The sequence below is a fragment of the Lithobates pipiens genome, unplaced genomic scaffold (assembly GCF_037356315.1).
Source record: "Lithobates pipiens isolate NorthernLeopardFrog02 unplaced genomic scaffold, aLitPip1_a1.2 Scaffold_25, whole genome shotgun sequence".
NCBI lineage: Eukaryota > Metazoa > Chordata > Amphibia > Anura > Ranidae > Lithobates > Lithobates pipiens.
Genome location: NW_027507787.1, coordinates 88,948,985 through 88,971,197, shown reverse-complemented (window position 1 = coordinate 88,971,197; position 22,213 = coordinate 88,948,985). Strand labels below are relative to the sequence as shown.

The 22,213-nt window shown below is 43.9% G+C and overlaps 2 protein-coding genes across 4 annotated transcripts in view; one reads left to right on the top strand and one right to left on the bottom strand.

The window, feature by feature from the left end:
* The window catches only part of LOC143929914 (membrane-spanning 4-domains subfamily A member 4D-like), a 68,217-nt gene extending 60,569 nt beyond the window's left edge, over positions 1 to 7,648 (top strand). The window contains exons 4-6 of the mRNA XM_077453852.1: positions 1,776 to 1,916; positions 4,414 to 4,536; positions 6,057 to 7,648. Coding sequence (XP_077309978.1) covers positions 1,776 to 1,916; positions 4,414 to 4,536; positions 6,057 to 6,158 — 366 coding nt within the window. The 3' untranslated portion in view covers positions 6,159 to 7,648. The remainder of the gene's footprint in view (positions 1 to 1,775; positions 1,917 to 4,413; positions 4,537 to 6,056) is intronic.
* A 6,503-nt stretch (positions 7,649 to 14,151) lies between these two features.
* Positions 14,152 to 22,213, bottom strand: part of LOC143929913 (membrane-spanning 4-domains subfamily A member 8-like) — a 32,652-nt gene continuing 24,590 nt past the window's right edge. For 2 of the 3 annotated variants that reach the window (XM_077453849.1, XM_077453850.1), the window contains 2 exons: positions 18,820 to 18,945; positions 14,153 to 15,937 (listed from right to left, as the gene is read on the bottom strand). In XM_077453849.1, the coding sequence (XP_077309975.1) occupies positions 15,752 to 15,937; positions 18,820 to 18,945 (312 nt within the window). In that variant the 3' untranslated portion in view covers positions 14,153 to 15,751. Of the gene's footprint in view, positions 15,938 to 18,819; positions 18,946 to 22,213 lie in introns of all 3 variants that reach the window. The other variant, XM_077453851.1, reaches the window with a different exon arrangement.

Here is a 22,213-nt window from a genome sequence, read left to right as displayed (position 1 = left end):
CGGCGATTGGGTCCACTGGTCCCGTGGTCACAGAGCACAGGACCGGGTCAGGAGCGCGTCGCTGGCGGCACGCTCCCGACCCATGGCTGGGCACTTAAAGAATCATGTACCGGTACGTGGTTGTGACCAGCCATGCCATTCTGCCAACGTATATCGGCGTGAGGCGGTCCTTAAGAAGTTAAAAAATAGTATTTGTGTAAGGCTAACCACACATAGATTTCTAGTTGGCTGAATGAGAAAAGTTACTTAAGTACACCAGCCACATTAAACAGCGTGGATAGGCTGAGCTGGTAGCCATGGCTTCCAGGAACAAATTACATTAAACCCCATCAGGACCTTAGCACTGGGGAAAAGCTCTTTCAATCTTGGTGCTGCATGACTGGACTCCAAGCACCATTGTATTGTTTTCCCCTGCCTCTCCACTTAAATTCTCTTCCCCAGTACCTTTACTGTCAGATGCAGCTTCTAGCTATGTACACTGTCGAAAAATGTGTTTGTTGTCATTTTATTCAGTTTTTTTTTTCCGTTTTTTGGGTTATTCGTTATGATTGCAATCCGAAAATAAGAAAGAAAATTCAAAAAAAATAACTAACTATTAATAACTAACTATTAAATTATAGGTATTTGAATTTCCTTTCAAATTTGGCTGTTAGTGAATGTAACCAATACGAATTCATCTGAAGTTACGAATTATCCAAATAAACTAATGGAACAGAATGAATTAATAATAATAACATTTTTTATTATTATTGTTTATTATTTAGTTATGTTACATTCGTTTAGATACGGCATTCGTTATTTTTGATAATTTGTAACTTCGGATAAATTCATATTCATTACATTAACAAACAGCCAAATTTGAAAGAAAATTCCAATAATTATAATTTAGTAGTTAGTAATAGTTAAGTTATTGTTAGTTATTTCAGATCTTCGAATTTATGAATTTTCAAATTTACGATATTTTGTATTTATGAATATTTGGAAAAATTCATTGAATGGATTTTTGTTAATTCGGACATTTTTGAATTAACAAATTTGTGGAAATCCGTTAAACAAATTCAGAATAAAATGACTTACACATGTATAGCAACTACAAGAGGGCAAGTACAGTCAGACTGATGTATGTACAGTACATCCTGCTACAGGGCAAAGAACAATTGATAATCTGCCAGACAGACATTGCATTAACAACCTCTTTCCTGTTACAGTTTCTGTGCAGGATGTCTAAATATAAATTCAACATTCAAATATGACTGTTCAGTCCAATAGGCATCAGCATTCCCTGCAATTTACAAAGACCTGGTCAGACATGCCCCGCCCCTTCTCTGCAATACAAGTCTGTGTACGGCAGGCCACAGACCATGTGAATTTCTTTCCTGCAACTACAGGTTGAAGCTGTCCCCACTGGGAGAAGACAGTGGTTATTGCTAGTGGTAATCACAATTGGATCCGGCAGGCTGGTTGTACCCAAATTGATAGATCAACTTGGTACATTCAGCCTGCCACACACGTTCAAACTGTCTATGACTGGCCTAAGAACACTTGTGTTGAGGGGTGTAGCTGCTACTAACCTCTGCCAGCACAGGGCACTGCAGTGTGAGGGCAGGAAGAAGCATTTTCACAGAGAGAAAACATTTTTCGTTGCATTTCTAATAAAATACAGTTACAAATCATAATATCCAGGACCAAAAAGTGATAAAAGGTTTGAGACTTTAATTGACATTTTAGCAACAGATGCTGCTTTTGTGTCATGATTGTTGTCTTTTGTTTTACAGGTAAAATATTCATTGGCTTTTAGCATCTTAACATCATTGATCAGCTTGGCAGCAATAATACTGATTTGTATAGATTATACACATACCAAATGCTATTATACAGAAAGCTACTATGAGAATCAACAGTGTCTACGAATAAGGGTAAATTTTAGCTATATTTCAAGGTCAGTTGAAATTGACAGTCAAACAACTGCCGTACAGACTCCTCCGTACATATGAAAAGTCTCTTCATATATCATAGCTGTGCCAAAATCATGTTGGCACTAAGCCCCACCTCTTCCTACTAAGTCCCACTTCTTCCTATTAAGCCCCACCTCTTCTTACTAAGCCCCACCTCTTCTTACTAAGCCCCACCTCTTCTTACTAAGCCCCATCTCTTCCTACAAAGCTCCATCTCTTCCTACTAAGCCATACCTCTTCCTACTAAACACCACCCTTAAGTGCCTTAAGTGTGTTATGTATATCGCCATGTACAGAGCCAGATTTACTATGTGTTAAGTCATCCACACAAAGGACTTTAATAAAAGAGCTATATGAATTGAAGGTTTGACATAAAGCGTTAGTTCACTATGCAGTTAAAAGGCCCAGTAGTTTAACCACTTCAATACAGGGCACTTTTACCCCCTTCCTGCCTTGGCAAGTTTTCAGCTTTCAGCTCTGTCAATTTTTGAATGACAATTGCGCGGTCATGCAACACTGTACCCAAATTACATTTTTGTCATTTTATTCACGCAAATAGAGCTTTCTTTTGGTGGTATTTAATCACTGCTGGGTTTCTTATTTTTTGCCGAAAAAAGTCAAAAAATTTAGAAAAAAATCTTTTTCTGTCCGAATATTTTGTAAATAAGTAATTTTTCTCCTTCACTGATAGTGCCGCCTATATCTGGTGCCTATCAGGCTTCACTGATGGGCACTGATGAGCAGGCACTGAACAGCATCACTGACTTGCATCACTAATCGGCACAGATTGGCATCAGTAATGGCCACAAATTGGCATCACTCCTGAGCACTGATTGGCATCACTAGTGGGCACTGTTAGGGCTGCACTAATAATCAGGGAGCTGACGGTCAGTGCCCTGATTATCTGTACAGTCTCCCCGTGAGGAGATCCTGCTGATCGGCCCTTCTCTTCTCACACTCTGTCAGTGTGAGGCGAGGAGAGCCGAATACTGGCACTTCCTTCTTTACATGTGATCAGATGGGTAAAGAGACGTGTCATCAGCTCTTTACCAAGATCGAGGTTGCGCCGTGTTCCCAGGAGCTCCTTCGGGCATGCAAGAGCAGTGAGACTAGGGCGATGTCATATGATGTCATCCCAGAACAAGAGAGGATCCCGCCTGCTGTCTATACAGCGGACGAGTAGTTAAAAACATAGACAAATTGAGCTTAGTTGAAATTACATACCTGTAGACCTAGTGCTGCTTCTTTAGAGTTTGGCATTTGAAACCGAACAAGGAGGTTTGCTCACAAACTTTTGGCCACTTTATGCATTGACACACCTTCTTTAGACCCAGTCTGGCCAGAGAATGTGGTCATCTGATGAATTGGTATCATCCACCAGCAGCCTCAATATCAAGTCTTCAATAAGATACATAAGTTGAATCCAGCAACCATTTTATTTCAGTTAATTGCATACCTCCCATCTTTCTGAGATGGGAAACAGTGACACCATTAGCAAAAAGCATGTAGGTGAAGAACACACCCCTGCCACACCCCCAGGGGAAGTGTATACACAAAAAATGATTGGTTAAACCAACAACTTCCACTATTTTACCACTATTTCTTTTACCGGCTTTTGAAATTTACAAATGCAACAAATTAGAAATTTAATGAAATGTTTAGCACTGCAAAACAGCAACATCACTCCCCATTGATTAGGGACTATCAAAGAATAAAACTTGGGTGGACCCAGGCTATCAAGTTGTTACTCCATGTGGAGAGTTCAATGCTGATTCTAATATAGATCTGTGAAGTCCATCCAGGTTTTTTCCTGTGTTGATCCCTGATGAAAGGGGGGTGGTGTTACCTCGGAGATACGTTTTTGTTTTTGTTTTTTGCTAACAATTAAAATTATCTGGTTTTGATCTGCCAAATTTTTCTTGATTTCTATGGCTTGAGCTACCTGACTTGCTGTCTGCAAGATACAATCAGTATGCAGCACTGCCTATCAGGAAACAAAGACTGCATATGTAATGATTGAATATGGCTGTCCCTATGTACATACAGTATACAATTACAAGCAGGAGCATGCTGCCAATGAAACAATTTGAGATGGCCACCTTTGGTGGCCCTGGGAGGAATCATTGAGGTAGCATCCATAATGAACACTCTGTCCTTCCTGATGCTCAGTAATGTTGCCCTATATACACAGGGCAGTCTTACTGAGCTAAGATATTGGCGCCACCTTCACTACAACAACCAATGACACATAGCCTCTTTTGGTTTGATGTCCTAGCAACCAAAGGAGCACCTCAATTAACCTGGGCACACCCCTGATTAAAAACTAAAAACATAACTTTAATAAACTAACATACACTTATTAAAGTGTTTTCACCAAACTGATCACTTTCCCATATATCACTACAGTTTTAAGAGAATTCTAGTTACTCTTTAATATGTTAACTCTGTCTCTTTACAGACTTCTTCTATTGCTGTTCTCAGTGTGCTCCTTCTCTTAAATCTGACACTGTGCTGCGTGGCAATTACTATTTCTGCCTTCAGCTGCCGGGCTCTCTGCCATCTTAATACTAATGTTCCTCAGGTAAGAAGTCTTAATTAAAGAGAATGTACAGTGGATTTGTATATTTCTTCTTTGTTAACTTATTACTAAAAAATTGAAATGCATTTTTTGGATATTAACACAGCAGCACAGTGGGTAAGTGGTTAGCACTTCCACATAACAGCACTAGGGGTTTGTCTGTTGGAATCCCAGCCACCCCACTACTCACTGGAGTTTGCATGTTCTCCCTGTGCCTGCCCGGGTTTCCTCCCATACTCCAAAGACATCCTTTAAGGTTTATTGACTCCTGTCTAAATTGCCCCTAGTATGTGTATGTATGAATGGGGGGAGTTAGGTACCTTACATTGTAAGCTCATTAAGGGCAGGGACTGATTTGAATGTATAATATATACCTGTGTATGTAAAGTGCTGCGTAAATTGATGGCTTTATGTAAGTAACTGTAAAAAATAAAATTGTATATGAATAGCCTGTATATTAACACGCAGAGAGCAGAAGGAGCTCTTAAAGCCTTTTCCTATCTATTATAGCCTTCTTTGATGGAAGAATCCTGTTTAGTGAGCTCAATAGCTTAAGCTGCAATTTTTACACACAGGTGAAAGAGTCTGAGTTTTACTTTTTAATGCACTGCAAAGGTTACGTCTGATCAAAAGTGTTTTTCTTTTTTAGCATGGATATTCTACTGTGTATATATTTATAGAAATTTCCAACAGCGAGTTATTCTTATTGTGATTCTTGACTGTTTTGGGTTTCTCCCCCACCTGTGCATGTTCCAGCTCCTCTTCCTGTTACAGTCTTGTCTCATAATGGGTATTCCAAACTATGAAATCAATACAGAAATCTAAAAAAAATAGATCCAATGAGATAGAAATTTAAACCCCCTGACAACTTCCTCTAATGTCCTGTACACACGACCGGTTTTCCCATCGGAATAAACCCTGAAGGTTTTTCTGATGGAGTTCCGATGGAATTCCGCTGTCTTGCATACACACGGTCACACCAAAGTCCGACCGTCAAGAACGCGAAGTGACTTACAGCATGTACGACAGGACTAGAAAAAGGAAGTTCAATAGCCAGTAGCTTCCGTCTCGTACTTGCTTCAGAGCATGTGTCGTCTTTGGCCCATTGGAACAGCATACAGACAAGCAGTTTTCCATCGGAAATATTTAGAACATGTTCCATTTCTAGGTCTGTCAGAATTTTTGATGTAAAAAGTCATAAGGGGCATACACACGATCATAATATACAATGAAAAGCTCCAATCTGACCTTTTCTGTCGGACATTCTGCTCGTGTGTACGCGGCATAACACCCACTAAACACTAAATGGGGACTGGGGCCACCTCTGGTCCTTTATGGGGGAATAAAACATAATAAACCACCAAACTGCTCCTAAAGAAGATGCTACATTGCCTGACACTAAAATGGCTATATCTCAAGCTCCTATAGAAACCATTTGAAATTTGTGTCATTGTGCTGTCAGTTACACTGCTGCCTTTGTCTGTTTTTTCACCTTTTACAACAAATGCTGTATTTCGTTACAGGTATTCATTCTGCATAATGGAACTCTGTTTCCAATGCCTTCTGGAACTGTGACAACTGCACCTCCATCTTTCTCACCATCTGATTTATCACCGTCTTATTAAGAAGGAGATATGAAAACTATTTGTTAAAATTGCAGACTATAAATTTGAAATAAAGCTTTTACTCAAAGTGTTGCTAAACTTGAAAATGAAAAAAATCATCACAAGAGACATCATTTACAGTCCGTGGGATGTCTCCCTTGTGTGGATTCCTGTTAGTTTGGTTGACATTTTCTTCCATCCCTGCATTTTTCCCCCTATGCCATCCGACCCCTGCCATCATACATTTGCAGTGTGGCAGGGGCTATCACAGGCTCTCATCAAGAAAGATCAACTATACCTGCCCTTTTGCCTAGATGGCAACGTTTTTGCCTATTTCTTTTAGTTTACTTTGTGGTAAAAAATATGTGCTTTTACCAAGCGAGAATGCTGTACATATAAACTACTTACAGTTGTAGGAAAACAATGCAATACATACAGGGGAGATTTACTGAAATGGGTGCACAAAAAATCTGTTGCAACTGTGCATGGTAACAAATCAGCTTCTAACTTCAGCTTGTTCAATTAAGCTTTGACAAAAAAATCTGGAAGCTGATTGGTTTCTTTGAAGAACTGCACCATATTTTGCATGCTTCAGCTTTAGTAAATATCCCCCACAGAGTATTACAAATATATACATATACAGTACATGCACATGCTATTCAACCTTCCTTACTTAGTTTGAGATGTGGCCGCATGCATGTGGCGTCTCAGACCACCCCCGCCGATCCGGGTTGGAGGAAGATCGGTTCCAGGCTCTTATGCTAACCATAGCCGGATGTCAAAACACCCTGACGGCAAAAATTGACACCATCCAAATGGACTTTGGGCTGCTGCACAGGGACATGGACAAGCTGCTGGACTGCATGACTGAAGTGGAGCGGCGCGTGGGGGATTCGGGGGTCTCTGCCCAAGATAACCAGGCCTCCATACGCACACAGAGAGCTCACAGAATGCCACCTGTGCTGAGACAGCCACGCACCTTTATCTTCCGGCTGTTAAATTTTCGAGACAGGGACTTGATCCTTCGTGAGGCTTGGAAGGTGGCGGAGCTTCGGTACGAGAATGGCAAGATTATGTTGTTCCTGGATTACTCCGCCGACACTCAGAGGCTCCGCAGAACATTCAATCACGTCAATGCACAGCTTCGTACCAGAGGCCTGAAATACAGTATGTTATTTCCAGCCTGCCTGAGAGTGATAGATGGGGAGGCCACTCGCTAATTTACATCACCAGAAGAGGCTTCCCACTGGCTGGATACTCTACCTCAGGCTCGGTAAAGGTATGACTCTGCTCAAGATCTCCTTTTTTTACACTAATAGGCGGCACATCCCATGCTTTTCTCTGTATTGCCTTTGAATAAATGACCTGCCCGTCAAACTGCCTATCACGGTACATGACTTCCGCACCTTTAATGGCAGGCCTCCATTACCCCTTTTCTCCTTATGCTCCGATGTGCAACACCCATACTGCATTACGAGACTAGTGGATCTGCAGCCATTCATGGACTCTTCCCCTATCCTCCTCATAGTTCCTGTTAGCATCGGATCACCTGCTTCATCTTACTTACTACCCGTTCTCATGTTTTTCTTTTCTTTCTGTTGAAGTGACGGTGGATCACATCTCACCCCAGGAAGACATGAGAGAAGGTAATGGGGGACGATCGTTATGGACATCGCATAAGGCAATGGGATGTATCCCAAAGAAAATAAATGTGTAGCACTATGATAAAGGAATAAAATTATACGGATCATCATATAAATCATTCAAGCAAGAAGAACCATATTCCTTGATATTGATTATGCATAATCAATATCAAGGAATATGGTTCTTCTTGCTTGAATGATTTATATGGGGATCTGTATAATTTTATTCCTTTATCATAGCGCTACACATTTATTTTCCTTTTGTTATTCACGCTTTCTTGTCTAGAAGCTGTGTCAGCGGCTTGATAAAGTTTTATCACCACAGTGCAGTATATATTGAACCACAATGGGATGTATCCTGCCAACTCACCTAAGTCTGTGCCCCTGGTCAAGGCCAGGTGTTTGTTTGTTTTTTTGTTTTTTTTCTCTTACATTTTTTGGTTTTTCCTACCTTTTTCTTTTATTTTCTCAAATACATGTAGATTCCAACTATACTTCAACTTATATACAGGTCGCAGGCGGATGCCTCTGGACTCGCTGAACTACAGTATCTGACCACAAATGTGTTTGGCGGTCGTCCGTTTTTTGCTTTTGCCCCCATAGGAGCACTTCCTATTATATGATGGGTCGGGTTGTGGGATTATGCACTCCGAGTTCCCCAACGGATGTGCGGTGCGGGGTGGGAGGTTCGGGGTCCTATGCTGGGAGGTTTTCCCCCTCTATATGCATATCTCCTTTTTTTGGTTGTGGCTGTTCCTTGTTTTTTCGTTTTTCATTGTTGTTATTTTTTCTCTTTCTTTATATGTACATGATATACGCGGTGAGCCTCATTGGACATTCTTTTTGGTTCTTGCTGATTGTACAAGCTGGATGTCCAATGACCCATGGTTCGATGGTTATGTGTTGCCTGATGTGTGTCCCCTCCCAAGTCAGTCTGACAGTCACTCTTCCTCCATTTATCCATCGTATCCTATACTATGGCTCCCATAAGATTCATCTCTTGGAATGTCCTGGGTTTAAATGATAAGATCAAGAGGTCCCTTGTATTGGCATACTTGAAGAAGTATACGCCCCACATATGCATATTACAGGAGACCCACTTGCTGGGTCGTAAGGTTCTCAGCTTGAAAAAACCATGGGTGGGACACTATCACCACTCCACATATTCTGAGTATGCCCGATTGGTGAGTGTATTAATTCATAAGGCCCTAACCTACTCCTTGCTAGATGTTAAGACTGACCCAGAGGGTAGGTATGTTTTATTACATATGGTGGTGGACAATGTTGAGTTGCTGATCCTAGGCTTATATATACCTCCACCAGCCAATACCTCTCTGTTAAAATACCTGACTCCTATCCTTGCTAACTACCCCACGGATAACCTAGTTATAGCAGGGGACTTCAATATGACCCCTAATCTGTCCTTAGACAGGCTTCCTGCAGGATCAGGTACAGACTCCCTCCTGAATAGATGGGCATCCCTTTACAACCTGATGGATGTTTGGAGGTGGAGATTCCCGACTGAATGGGCCTTCATCTGCCAATCTGCTTCGTACCATTCACTATCCAGGATAGACCTGATATATGTCAGTGGGGGATTACTTTCCAAAATACAGGAGGTGCCTCCCTAGGGGCATATCGAGTCATGCCCCTATGCTCCTCTGTCTGCAAACCCAAACTCCCCCACTGAAGAGACTGTGGTGGCTTTCTATCTAAATGTATCTCTGACTATTGGGTGTTTAATGGAGGATCTACTACACTACATAATAGGTGGGATGCTTTTAAAGCCTATGTAATGGGATGCTACCAGAACTCCATTTCCCAAGCCTGCTACAATAATATGATAGCCATTCAGCAGGCGGAAGCCAGGGCCCTAGACCTAGAATCCTGATATGTTCTGACCCAAAACCCAGTCACGCGTCTTGACATGAAAGCAGCCTACCGAGAGGTGATGCTATTGCGGGTGGCTGGGGCTAAAAAGCAACAACTGGTACAGACGCAGTGCATCTTTGAGCAGGGGGAGAAAACAGGCAGATTGTAGGCATGGATAACCAGAGAGCAACAACCTGTAACTGCTATCACCCGTCTACGGGATGAGGATGGCACACTGGTAACAGACCCGGCAAACATCAACTCACGGTTTGTCTCATACTACAGTGCCCTTTATTCCTCTAAGGTGGACTATACGGTACTGGAGCTGAACTCCTTTCTAGAGCAGATCACCATTCCATCCCTTTGTGCTGTCCAAATGTCCAAATATTACCCTAGTGGAGGTTCAGCAGGCCCTGTGCAAGCTCCAGGTGGGGAAGACCCTCGGGGTAGATGGACTCCCGCCTGAATTTTATAAGTAATATGGAGAACAGCTAGCACCCAAATTACATGAAATGGTTACAGGGACTCTGAGGGCTGGTGCTCTTCCAAAATCCATGGCAGAGGCGGTTATAGTCGTTACTCCCAAACCAGGAACTGTGCACCTCTTATCGCCCTATATCTTTATTTGATGCCGATGGCAAGATCCTAACCAAAGTACTTGCCAACCGACTAAACGCAGTCATTCTTACCCTAGTCCATGAAGAGGGAGGATATAAATCAGTGCCCATCAATTCTACATATCAGTACTTCCTCCTCAGTGCCCGTCAGTGAAGGAGAAAACAACATTTTATAACAGAAACAAAGAAAAACCTTTTATTTTTCAAAAATGTTGGACTTTTTTTTAGTTTGTTTAGCAAAAAATAAAAACCCCAGAGGTGATCAAATACCACCAAAAGAAAGCTCTATTTGTGGGAAGAAAATTGTAAAAAATATAAAAATTTTGTTTGGGTACAGTGTAACATGACTGTGCAATTGTGATTCAAAGTGCAACAGCATGGAAAACTGAAAAATGTCCTGGACAGGAAGGGGTGGGGTGGGGGTGAAGTGGTTAACAATTTGACTCCTGGAAGTTTTACCCCCTCCTTCATGATCAGTCCATTTTTGATGATAAACCACTGCATTATTTTAACTGACCATTGCGGGTCGTGCAAAGCTGTATCCCAATAAAAATCATGTCCTTTTTTTTCCCACAAGTAGAGCTTTCTTTTGGTGGTATTTTTTTTTTTTATAATAATTTTTATTGGGATATTACAGAACAAAGTACAAAACAGGCATAATTAAAAGGAGAACAAAAAAGGGGGAAGTATACTTGTAAAATTACCAGGTACATTATCAATTCAATGAAGAGGGTAAATATACATGTAAGGGGGGATAGTTGGGTAAGGGGATGGGGGGCGGGGGGACTGGGAAGAAAGAAAAATTAAATGTAGTTGCCTGTTCTCAAAATCATATTTTCAGTCTTGAAAAGTATATTAGCAATTCACATGTTATATATCATGCATTCTATAGGAGTGGAAGCTTCCTAGCTTATACTATTAGCAAAAACTGTCACATATAGTTTAACGTGTTAATCTAGTTGTACCGTGTTAGTAGATAGTGGTGGTTTCCTATGTCAAAGGGTTATGGTTGCGGAGTCTCTCCAAAAAATTGGGGTTACATAGAAGGGATCCTGAGTGGGTTTGGATTGGAAAGGTCAGTTGGGTTTCTTAGTTTGAGTTTTCCCAATGAGTTAATAATATTACATTTCAGATACGAGTCCGTATATCGGAATGGGTGGATGATGGAGGAAATCTCCTCGGTAGTGAACGTGCATTTTTGGTGGTATTTGATCACCTGTGCAATTTTTTTTTTTTTTTGCACTATAAACAAAAAAATTTACATTTTGAAAAAAAAAAAGAAAACTTTTTTTTTTTTAACTTTCAACTAAAAAATATATACAATAAAAAAAAAAAGTAAAAAACTCACATTTCTCCATGAATTTAGGCCAATGTGTTCTCTGATACATTAAAAAAATAAATCTGTGTGTATTGATTGGTTTGCACAAACGTTATAGCGTCTACAAACTATGGGATATATTTATAGAATTTTTATTTTTGTTACTAGTAATGCCCATGATTAGCGACTTATAGCATGACTGCATTATTGCAGGAGGACAAATTGGACACTAAATGACACTTTTTGGGGCCCAGTGATACTAATATAGTGATCAGTGCTAAAAAAAAAAAAAAAATGCACCGTTGCTGTACTAATGACACTGGATAGGAATTGGTTAACATCAGGGGCGATTAAAGGGTTTAACTGTGTGCCTAGCCAATGCTTGTGTACTGTGGGGCAAGCATTGATCCATGTTCCTGCTTTGTAGGAACACAGGATCAATGCCTTCACTACTTGTTTACATCTGGGTCTCTGCCTAATGATCAGCGGATGCCAAAATACATCAAGTCCGACAACCCACTCCTGCTGCTTACTCATCAGTCTTGATTCCAAAACCATCTTCCTAAGCCATCCTATGGTATAATGGATCAAAGTCACAATTTCAGCTATAAGCCAAACAAATCTCCTGCCCTGGTGACCAGGTATTTTTCTCTGCTTTTTATCCTTTTGGGCAGTGCACTGGTCTGCCCCATGAGTTGTTCTGCCTATGAGAGAAACCCTTGCCACTGCAAGCGTCGCCTTCACCAAGAGAGGATGCAATGAGGGGACCACAACAGATGTATTGCAATGTAAAAAGATGTACATTCTCTAGGCTATATGGGCATGATACTCAGCCGCCTGAGTAACCTTGCGGACGCCCATACCAGCCTCACAGCATTATTATACCAGCCCAACAGCATAACGTCATTATTTTCTTGTTCATGAAAGGGAAAACCATACATTTTAAAGCACATTTGATGAAGAGAGTATTAGATATAGATATATTAAATTTTCAGTTAATTGTGGTAAGTGATCAATCATCAAAGGGGACCCCAGAAACTCAGAACGTGGTGGGGGGGGACCACCTTCTGCAGAAAGAGAATACTCTAAGGTAAGGGGGGTGGGTTACTAATATAAGGAGGAAACCCTTTATATTAGTGCCCCTTACATTATCGTATTCACTCCCCCCTTACATCAGTGACCCCCCCCCCCCGACTGGCCTGGCGGTGCTTTCACTGACCTCCTCTCAGGTGCACTGTGCAGGGCTCAGTCAGTCGGCTCCAGCTTGGTGGCTCTGGTTTTATCCTATAGTCTCCTGTCCACAGTCCACACAAGTCTGACTTCTCCCATGACCCCCATCCCAATCCCACTCTTGACTCCTCTCCAGACTCCCTCAGAGACTGCAGACATGCTACAGGAGATGGTCAGAGACTGCAGACTTGATGCAAGAGCTCAATGCAGCCTCACCAGTGCCCATCAAATGCATCCTCACTGTGCCCACCAATGCAGCCTCACTGTGCCCACCAATGCAGCCTCACTGTGCCCACCAAATGCAGCCTCACTGTGCCCATCAAATGCAGTCTTACTGTGCCTAATATTGCAGCCCCTCCTGTGCCCCATGTCCCAGTCTGCAGTCCCTGTCTGTGGGAAGGTGTGTTGTTGATGCTCGGTACAGTACCTTGCATGCCAGCCGGATATCCATGACGGCCAGCAACAGGCAGGGTCTGTTCTCGTTTTGGATGGGGACAGTGCTCCTTCCAGAGGATCTGTCTGCTGTGAGATGGAGTGGTCCCTGTCCACCTGTACTTTCAGCCGTCCTCATTTTCCGGCCCCAGTCAGCCTGCACTCTGGTCCTGGGGAAGTGGAGAGCACTGGGTGGGAGTTGGAGAGAAGGGGGAGCAAAGAGTACTGGCGGGGTTGGCGAACACATGGGTGGGGGCAAAGAGCGAGGGGGAGTGGAGATCACAGGGATGGGGAGTGGAGAGCACTGGGGGGGGCAATAAGAACAGAGGTAGAGAGCACGGTAGGCTGAGAGCACTGGGGGGCTAAGAGTGTGGGGTGGTGAAGAGCACTGGGGGAGCAGAAAAACAGGGGTGAAGAGCACGGGGCCTGGAGAGTACTGGGGGGGCGGAGCTTGAGAGCACCAGTGGGGGCCAGAAATAACAGGGTTGGGAAGCACGGGGGACTGGAGAGCACTATAGGGGGTGGAGAGCACATGGGTGGGGGCAAAATGCAGGGGGAGTGGAGAGTACAGGGGTGGGGAGTGGAGAGTGCTGGGGGGAGCCAAAAAGAACAGGGGTGGAGAGCACGGAGGGTAGAGAGCACTGGGGGGGCTGGAGAGCACCAGGGGGCAGAAAGAAAGAAAGAAAAGGGGTGGGGAGAATGGGGGGCTGGAGAGCACTGGGGTGGGGGCTGGAGAGTGATGGGGAGAGCTGAAGAGCACTGGGGGGGGGGGAGAAAGAACAGGGGGGAGAGCACTGGGGGGGGAGAGCATTGGGGGGAGAAAGAACGGGGGGTGAGCACTGGAGGGAGTGGAGAGAACTGGAGGGAGAATGGGGGATCACTGGGGGGAGAGGACTGGGGGGAGTGGAGAGCACTGTGGGGGGGGACGGGGGGGAGCACTGGGTGCAGTGGAGAGCACTGAGGGGAACAGGGGGGAGAGCACTGGGGGAGGGGGACAGGGTGATGGTGGCTAGAGAAGGATGGGGAAAGCTGGAGAGCAGCAAGAACAGGGGAGGAGAAAATGGGGGGACAGGAGAGTGTGGAGGAGGAGAGAACTGGGGGGGACAAGGGGGAGAGCACTGGGGGGAGTGGAGAGCACTGGGTGGGGGAGTGGAGAGCACTGTGGGGGGAGAGCACTGGGGGGTGAACGGGGGAGTGGAGAGCACTGGGATGGTGGCTAGAGAAGGATGGGGAGAGCTGGAGAGCAGGGAGGGCAGCAAGAACAGGGGAGGAGAGAACTGTGGGGGGGGCAGGAGAGTGTGGTGGTGGAGTAGAGCACGGGGGGGAAGGAGGGTGTGGTGGTGGAGGAGAGCACTGGGGGGTGGCAGGAGAGTGTAGTGGTGGTGGAGAGCACGGGGGGCAGGAAAGTGTGGTGGTGGAGGAGAGCACTGCAGCCCCCCCCCCTCGATCCTCCTATCCAGGCACTGTGGCACACAGAACGGGCTGTACGGATGGGCATCTACTCCTCTGGATCCCAGCGCTGGCTGGCTCTGTATTCATGTAACACAGTCCCGCCCGCCCAGACCGGCTCATGTGATAGGCGGAACGTTGATTTTACTCTACTATCACATGAGCTGGTCTGGGGGGGGCGGGACTGTGTTACAGAGCATCTGCCAAACACAGAGCCATCTAGCCCTGTGATCCAGAGGAGAGAACGAAGGATGCAGCTGCTAGCGGACTCAGAAAAAAAATTCAGCATGGGGATTCCAGGGGGGGGGGGGGGCATTTTACCCTCCTTGCCCCCTATGCGGACGCCCATGTCTATGAACAAAACTGAGAGTTCACACTTGGTTAAACCAATTTCACTGAATGCTCACCTTAATATATTATAATCAAACATGGAAAGAAAATCTTGTCATTACTAAGACTAAGAATAAATGAGCCATTATCATGTGTTTTCCACTGGAGGACACAAAAGGAATTTTAGACACATAAACTGCTTAACCGAGTCCTTAAAGTGATACTAAGTTTATATTTTTATTTAAAAATAAAAAAGAAGAGGTAATACCCAATCTGTGTCCAACGATATTGCACAGAGAGGTAGCTCTGCTACCCTCAGGTTCTCCTGTGAAAGTCGGAAGTCGAGGGAGTGCTAATGGAGCTGGAGACAACACTGGAGCCATGATAGGAGTCAGTTAGGAGTTTAGGGGCTGGTAGGATAGGTAGTGGGGAGTTTTTTTTTACCTTAATGCAGAGAATGCATTAAGGTAAAAAAAAATTAGACATTAGAACCACTTTAAAAAAAGTATTGTACAGTATGGTTGCCCCTTCCACTCACTTTCCTTTGTTGTAAGCAAAGCATCTGGCAGTTTCTCTTTTCTGTAAACTCAATGAGACCTTTAAAGATGTGTCTTAATTTAGGAAGATAATTCTATCACTAAGGCATTAAACAATTAAAAAAATGAATTAAACACAGCACACTGCACACATACAGCAGGTTTTTCTTCCACCAGTAGATTCCGGTTAAGGAAAGATAAGTTGTGGCTGGATGATGGGATTTGGTACGGAGTTGCTGGTACTATTCTGACTTCCATGAAGGGCTGGATACATAGGAGGATCAGAAACAGGGGCAGGGTTCGGCATCAAAGTGTGAGGATAGACAGGCTGAACGTGTCTCATCCAACATTCATTGTTGACTAGTAGTGCCTGCTGGAAACATGAAATAATAATAGAGATTACAGTGATAGTTCTCACTATAAAAATGAAAAAAGATTGAGAAGATTCTGCACACATGCATTATTACAGCTACTTCAGAATTCTACATGCATCATAGATATTTAAGTCTGAAAGGTGTGACCACGTTTTCTGAGTCTGGAACTACTTCTATGTATGGTCACCGTTCTGCCTCTTAGCTGTGCATAGATGCCCTAAACAATTCTCCTCAACTTTTCTCCCTTCCAATACTCTTCCTACCTAGCTTTTCCTGCTGCCCCCTGTGTGCTCTCCAGCCCCCCATGCTCTCTCCTGACTCCCTCTCTCATCCCCTACAATACTGCCAGGTTCCTAACTCCCCTCTCTCGCTGGCTGCTGTCGGGGATCTGTCAGGATGGAGAGTGGGGAAAGGGGCCGGTAAATGTGTCATTTTTTTGGCCCCTTCCTTGTACTGTGCTTCAGTTTGTAAATGGAAGGGAAGCTCTGTATATGTATAGGGCTATTCCTGAGCATTCATTCAGTGCAGATGAGGCTGCAGAGATGGAGAGAGGGCTGTGTCCTTAATCTCCTTTCTCTGTCTAAAAGGTGGAACATCAGAGATCTGTTTAGACCCTGATATTTCACCAAATATGAAATTGTCCCAATTCAGACAGCAGCAATTTAGAAATCAGATGAAAGGTTTAGCACTGGCAAACACGCTTTGATAGATAAAAAGTGCATTTTATACACATCTATATAGATCTTCCAAAAAATTAAAAAAAATTATTGAAACAATACCATTGTAAAAAAAAAAAAAAAGAAAAAGAAAATAAAAAACAATGTAAATAACAAAAATAAAAAACTACTGATACCAGTGGCAAAACTACCAGAATCACAAAGGTTGCACTTGTGACCGGGCCCTGGTGTTCTGCCACTATGCTCACAGGTAAGTCCTTTATGGTTTCTTGTACCAGGGCCCTGAAGGTTTAAGTTACACCACTGAAATGAAGGTTTCCTTTTCATCAAGGATACTACTTTGTCTATCTAACTATAAGTAGAGTTACATATTGTAAACTCTATTTGCTCTGTCAATTTCATTTATAAAGTATTCTCAACCATAAATATTCTACATGTCTTTCTGTGGTAGTGGTTTGTTTGCTCTGTGTAAAGAGGGGAGAGAAAAATTATAAAAGAAAGAAAAGTCAGTAAACTGTTGATAAATAGACCACTTGGAGTGCAAATAGACATTTGGACAACAAAGATTTGCACCCCAAAGTTTTATTTTTAGAGGAGTGGTATGGATCAGTGGTTCTCAACCCTGTCCTCAACTACCCCCAAAAGGCCATGTTTTGGAAATTTATTTTTCATAAAATAGCTGTGCAAAATACCAAGCCATTACCACCAAAAGAAAGCTCTATTTGTGGGGGAAAAAAGGACGTAAATATTGTGTGGGTACAGTGTCACACGACTGCGCACTTGTCAGTTAAAGTGATGCACTGCCGTATCGCAAAAAGTGCTCTAGTCATTGAGCAGCCAAATCTTCCGAGGCTGAAGTGGTTAAAGCACCTGTGCAAGATAAAGGAAAACCTGCACACATGGCCTGTTGGGGGTACTTGAGGACAGGGTTGAGAACCATTGGTATGGATAAACTGCAGTCATATTTTTACTTAAAAATATATACTTATGCCACGTACACACGACCGGATTTTCCAGCAAAAAAGGTCAGACGGAATAATTTAATCTGACTTTTTTTTTCAAAAATTCTGACGGACCTAGAAATAGAACATGTTTTAAATATTTCCGAAGGAATCAATTCCTATCGGGAAAACTGTTTGTCTGTATGCTACTCCGATTGACCAAAAACAACGCAAGGGCAGCTATTGACTACTGGCTGTTGAACTTCCTTTTCTAGTCCCATCGTATGTCATTGCGTTCTAAATGAACGGACTTTGGTGTGATTGTGTGTAGGCAAGTCCGTTTCAGCGGAACTCCATCAGAAAGACTGTCAGAGTTTATTCTGATGGAAAAAACGGTCATGTGTACACGGCATTAGGCAGGCCATACATGGGTCAAATTTATTCTTTGTACTCTAATTCTTATGTGCAATGCCACCACTTGCTTGTCTTCCATTAAACAAATGGTAGCTGTGTAATGCCACGTACACACGGTCAGAATTTCCAACAACAAATGTTCGATGTGAGCTTGTTGTCGGAAATTCCAACCGTGTGTAGGCTCCATTGGACATTTTTTGTTGGAATTTCTGACAAACAAAATTTGAGAGCTGGTTCTCAAATTTTCCCGACAACAATATCCGTTGTCATAAATTCCGATTGTGTGTACACAATTCCGACACACAAAATTCCATGCATGTTCGGAATCAAGCAGAAGAGCCGCACTGGCTATTGAACTTAATTTTTCTCTGATCGTCGTACATGTTGTAAGTCACCGCGTTCTTGACGTTCGTCATTTCTGACATTTGTGCGACTGTGTGTTTGCAAGACAAGTTTGAACCGACATCCATCGGAAGTCCAGAATTTTGTTGTCGCAATGTCCGATCGTCTGTACGTGACAAAAGAGTATGATGCCTTAGAATTCATCCCTTAATATGCCCTATACACTTATGGCAATCCTCATCTAACATTTAATTAATTCACAATTATTTTGACAGTTATAAAATATGTTAGGTCCTGTCAATTAAACTTGAGTGATATAATGAAACTGTGATAAAGAAAGTAAGATAGACAGAAGTGAAGGAAAAATAAGATAGAGGAGTGTGAGATTGAAAAAGAAATAATAAGACGAGGAGGGATGGCGAGAGAGAGAGAATCATTTACATGTAATTCTAAAACTTTTAAGATGGTTAAGATGGTATTTGATCACATTAATTCCACCTAGCTCACCTGCGGTAAGGAGTCAACGGACCTATAACTCAGAGCATGACATCCAAAAGAAGACATCGAAATAGCCATGCAGAACTCCAGCAAGCTGACAATTATCAAAGATATTAAAACAGTAATTCTGATGATCTGAAAAAAAATAAAAATAATATGATATATTAGAAGTTCATCAACTTCAAAAAGCAGGAAATTGTTTTATGATAAAAAAAAATCTGCAGAAACAAACTAGCAAAAAAAAAAGAGAATGTTAGTCAGGTTGAAAAAAGTCCATCTAGTTCAGCCAAAGAGAAGAAAAAAAATACATTGAAAACCTCCGTATACAGAATCCTATACCCACAGTTGGCCTTCATATACAGAATCCTATACCCCAAAAGTCATGGTCCAATTTATGCCACCGGCAATCAGATACTCCCTGGAGCAACAATCTCTGATGTTATTACCTATAGATGTTAATACTAGGTACTAGAGGTAGTGATGGACGAACTTCTGACGGGACGTTTCGCGAACGCGGCCGATAGTTTGTGAACCGGAACGTTCGCGGCGGGCCCCATTCAATGGGAGGCGAACTAAGCAAACCTACAGGTCAAATTTGCAGCCACAAAATAATTAATAGCTGTGCAAACATAGTCCCACCACATGGCCAATGACATAACACATGTATGAGGTGAATCTGGGATCGACAACTACAAGCATTCTTTTTTTATATGGGAAATTGTTGTGACAACAATTGTGTGAGCGCATGAAGGCAATGGAGGAGAGGGAAGGTCAGGGTAGGCAAAGAAGAGGGTGCAGGAGATGATCACCAGCAGCGTGACATACAGCAATGACACCTGCACAGTGATAGAGTCATCTGACACCAGCACCATGATAGAGAGCACTGATATCAGCAGCGTGACATAAAGCACTAACACCAGCACCGTGATATACAGCACTGACAGCAGCACCGTGATAGAGAGCACTGACATCAGCAGCGTGACATAAAGCACTAACACCAGCAGCGTGATATACAGCACTGACAGCAGCACCGTGATAGAGAGCACTGACATCAGCAGCGTGACATACAGCAATGACACCTGCACCGTAATAGAGTCATCTGACAACAGTACCGTGATAGAGAGCACTGACATCAGCACCGTGATATAAAGCACTAACATCAGCACCGTGATATACAGCACTGACAGCAGCACCGTGATAGAGAGTACTGACATCAGCACCGTGATATACAGCACTGACACCTGCACCGTAAGCAGCCCCAGGAGGAAGTCAGCATAGCACAGGGATGGTGGGAGCCCCTCATAATGAGCATATTACAGGGATGGTGGGAGCCCCTCATAATGAGCATAGCACAGGGATGGTGGGAGCCCCTCATAATGAGCATAGCACAGGGATGGTGGGAGCCCCTCATAATAAGCAGCCCCAGGAGGATGTCAGCATAGCACAGGGATGGTGGGAGCCCCTCATAATAAGCAGCCCCAGGAGGATGTCAGCATTGCACAGGGATGGTGGGAGCCCCTCATAATAAGCAGCCCCAGGAGGAAGTCAGCACAGCACAGGGATGGTGGGAGCCCCTCATAATGAGCATAGCACAGGGATGGTGGGAGCACCTCAAAATATGCACAGCAGAGGTACAGCCCCAGGAGGAAGTCAGCACAGCACAGGGATGGTGGGAGCCCCTCATAATATGCACAGCAGAGGTTCAGCCCCAGGAGGATGTCAGCACAGCACAGGGATGGTGGGAGCCCCTCATAATAAGCAGCGCCAGTAGAAATATGGCACCGCTCAACCTCTTCAAAGAGGAGGGTACGGACATATAGTACGGTGTGCTTTTTTTGGACAAGGAAGTGAGCCAAATGAAGAAAGAAGGTCTCTGTGCTCGATTAAAAAAATAGTTTATAGACATATACATGGTCTACTGGTCACATGTGTTGAATTCCTCCGAGATCCATGCCTCATTCATTTTTAGAAATGTGAGGTAGTTAACACTGTCATGAGCTAGGCGAGTACGCTTATCGGTCACGATCCCCCCTGCTGCGCTGAACGTCCTTTCGGACAGGACACTGGATGAGGGGCAAGCCAACAGTTCTATTGCAAATTGGGCAAGCTCTGGCCAGAGGTCAAGCCTGCCCACCCAGTAGTCCAGGGGTTCATCACTCCTCAGAGCGTCCACATCGGCCGTTAACCCGATGTAGTCGGACACCTGACGGTCTAGGCGTTCCCTGATGCTGGATCCGGATGACACCTGTCGATGGGTCGGCTGAAAGAATGACCTCATATCCGAAGTCACCAACACATCTTCAAACCGGCCTCTTCTTGCAGGCGCTGTTGGATTGGTACCCGCAACTCCTTCTCTGGGAGTGGGAATTGCTCCTCTGCCAGCGCACGCAAAGGCAGAATGCAGCATTTCTCGAAGCAAGGCCTGGAAGTGCTCCATTCTGCCAGCCCTCTGTGACGGCGGTAACATTTCCGCCATTTTGTGTTTGTACCGGGGGTCTAAGTACGTTGCCACCCAGTACTGGTCCTTGACCATTTATACTTTTTATACGGGGGTCCCTATTAAAACACTGGAGCATGAAGGCCCCCATTTGCACTAAAGTGGAAGCGGTGTGGTGGCCTGGCTCCTGCTCATCATCCAGTATAATGTCGTGCTCTTCATTCTCCTCTCCCCATCCACGCACAACAGGGATCCCAGAAAGATTTAAAGCATGCTCTTCTTGCTCCTCCTCATCCGCCCCGGGACCATCCTCCTCTGACTCCTCTTCAGACTCCTGTTGTTGACTTGTCTCAGATAGAGTAGCCCCCCCCTGGGAATTCATCCAGCATTGCGACTTCCTCATCTTCCCGCTCCTGCTCCTCCGCAGCTTGATCAATGACAAGACGCAATGCACGCTCCATAAATAAGGCATAAGGTATCATGTCACTGATGGCGCCATGGCTGCGACTGACCAGTTTGGTGATCTCCTCAAATGGGCGCAGAAGTCTGCATGCGTCGCGCATGAGCAGCCACTGGCGCGGTGAAAAAAAAACCAGCTTCCCAGAACCTGTTCTGCTGCAGAGTTCATACAGGTAGACGTTAACTGCACGTTTCTGCTGGAGCAGCCTATCAAGCATATAGAAGGTTGAGTTCCATCGCATCGGGCAATCGCAAATAAGACGTCTGACTGGCAGATTGTGTCACCGCTGAATGTCAGCAAGGCGAGCCATGGCCGTGTAAGATCTTCTGAAATGGGCCGAGATTTTCCTTGCCGCAAGATGTCCTGGACCCCAGGGTATTTGACAAGGAATCGCTGCACGACCACGATTAAGACGTGTGCCATGCATGGCACGTGCGTGATGTTGCCCTGTTTCAAAGCGCTAAGCAGATTGGCACCGTTGTCACACACCACTTTACCAACTGTCA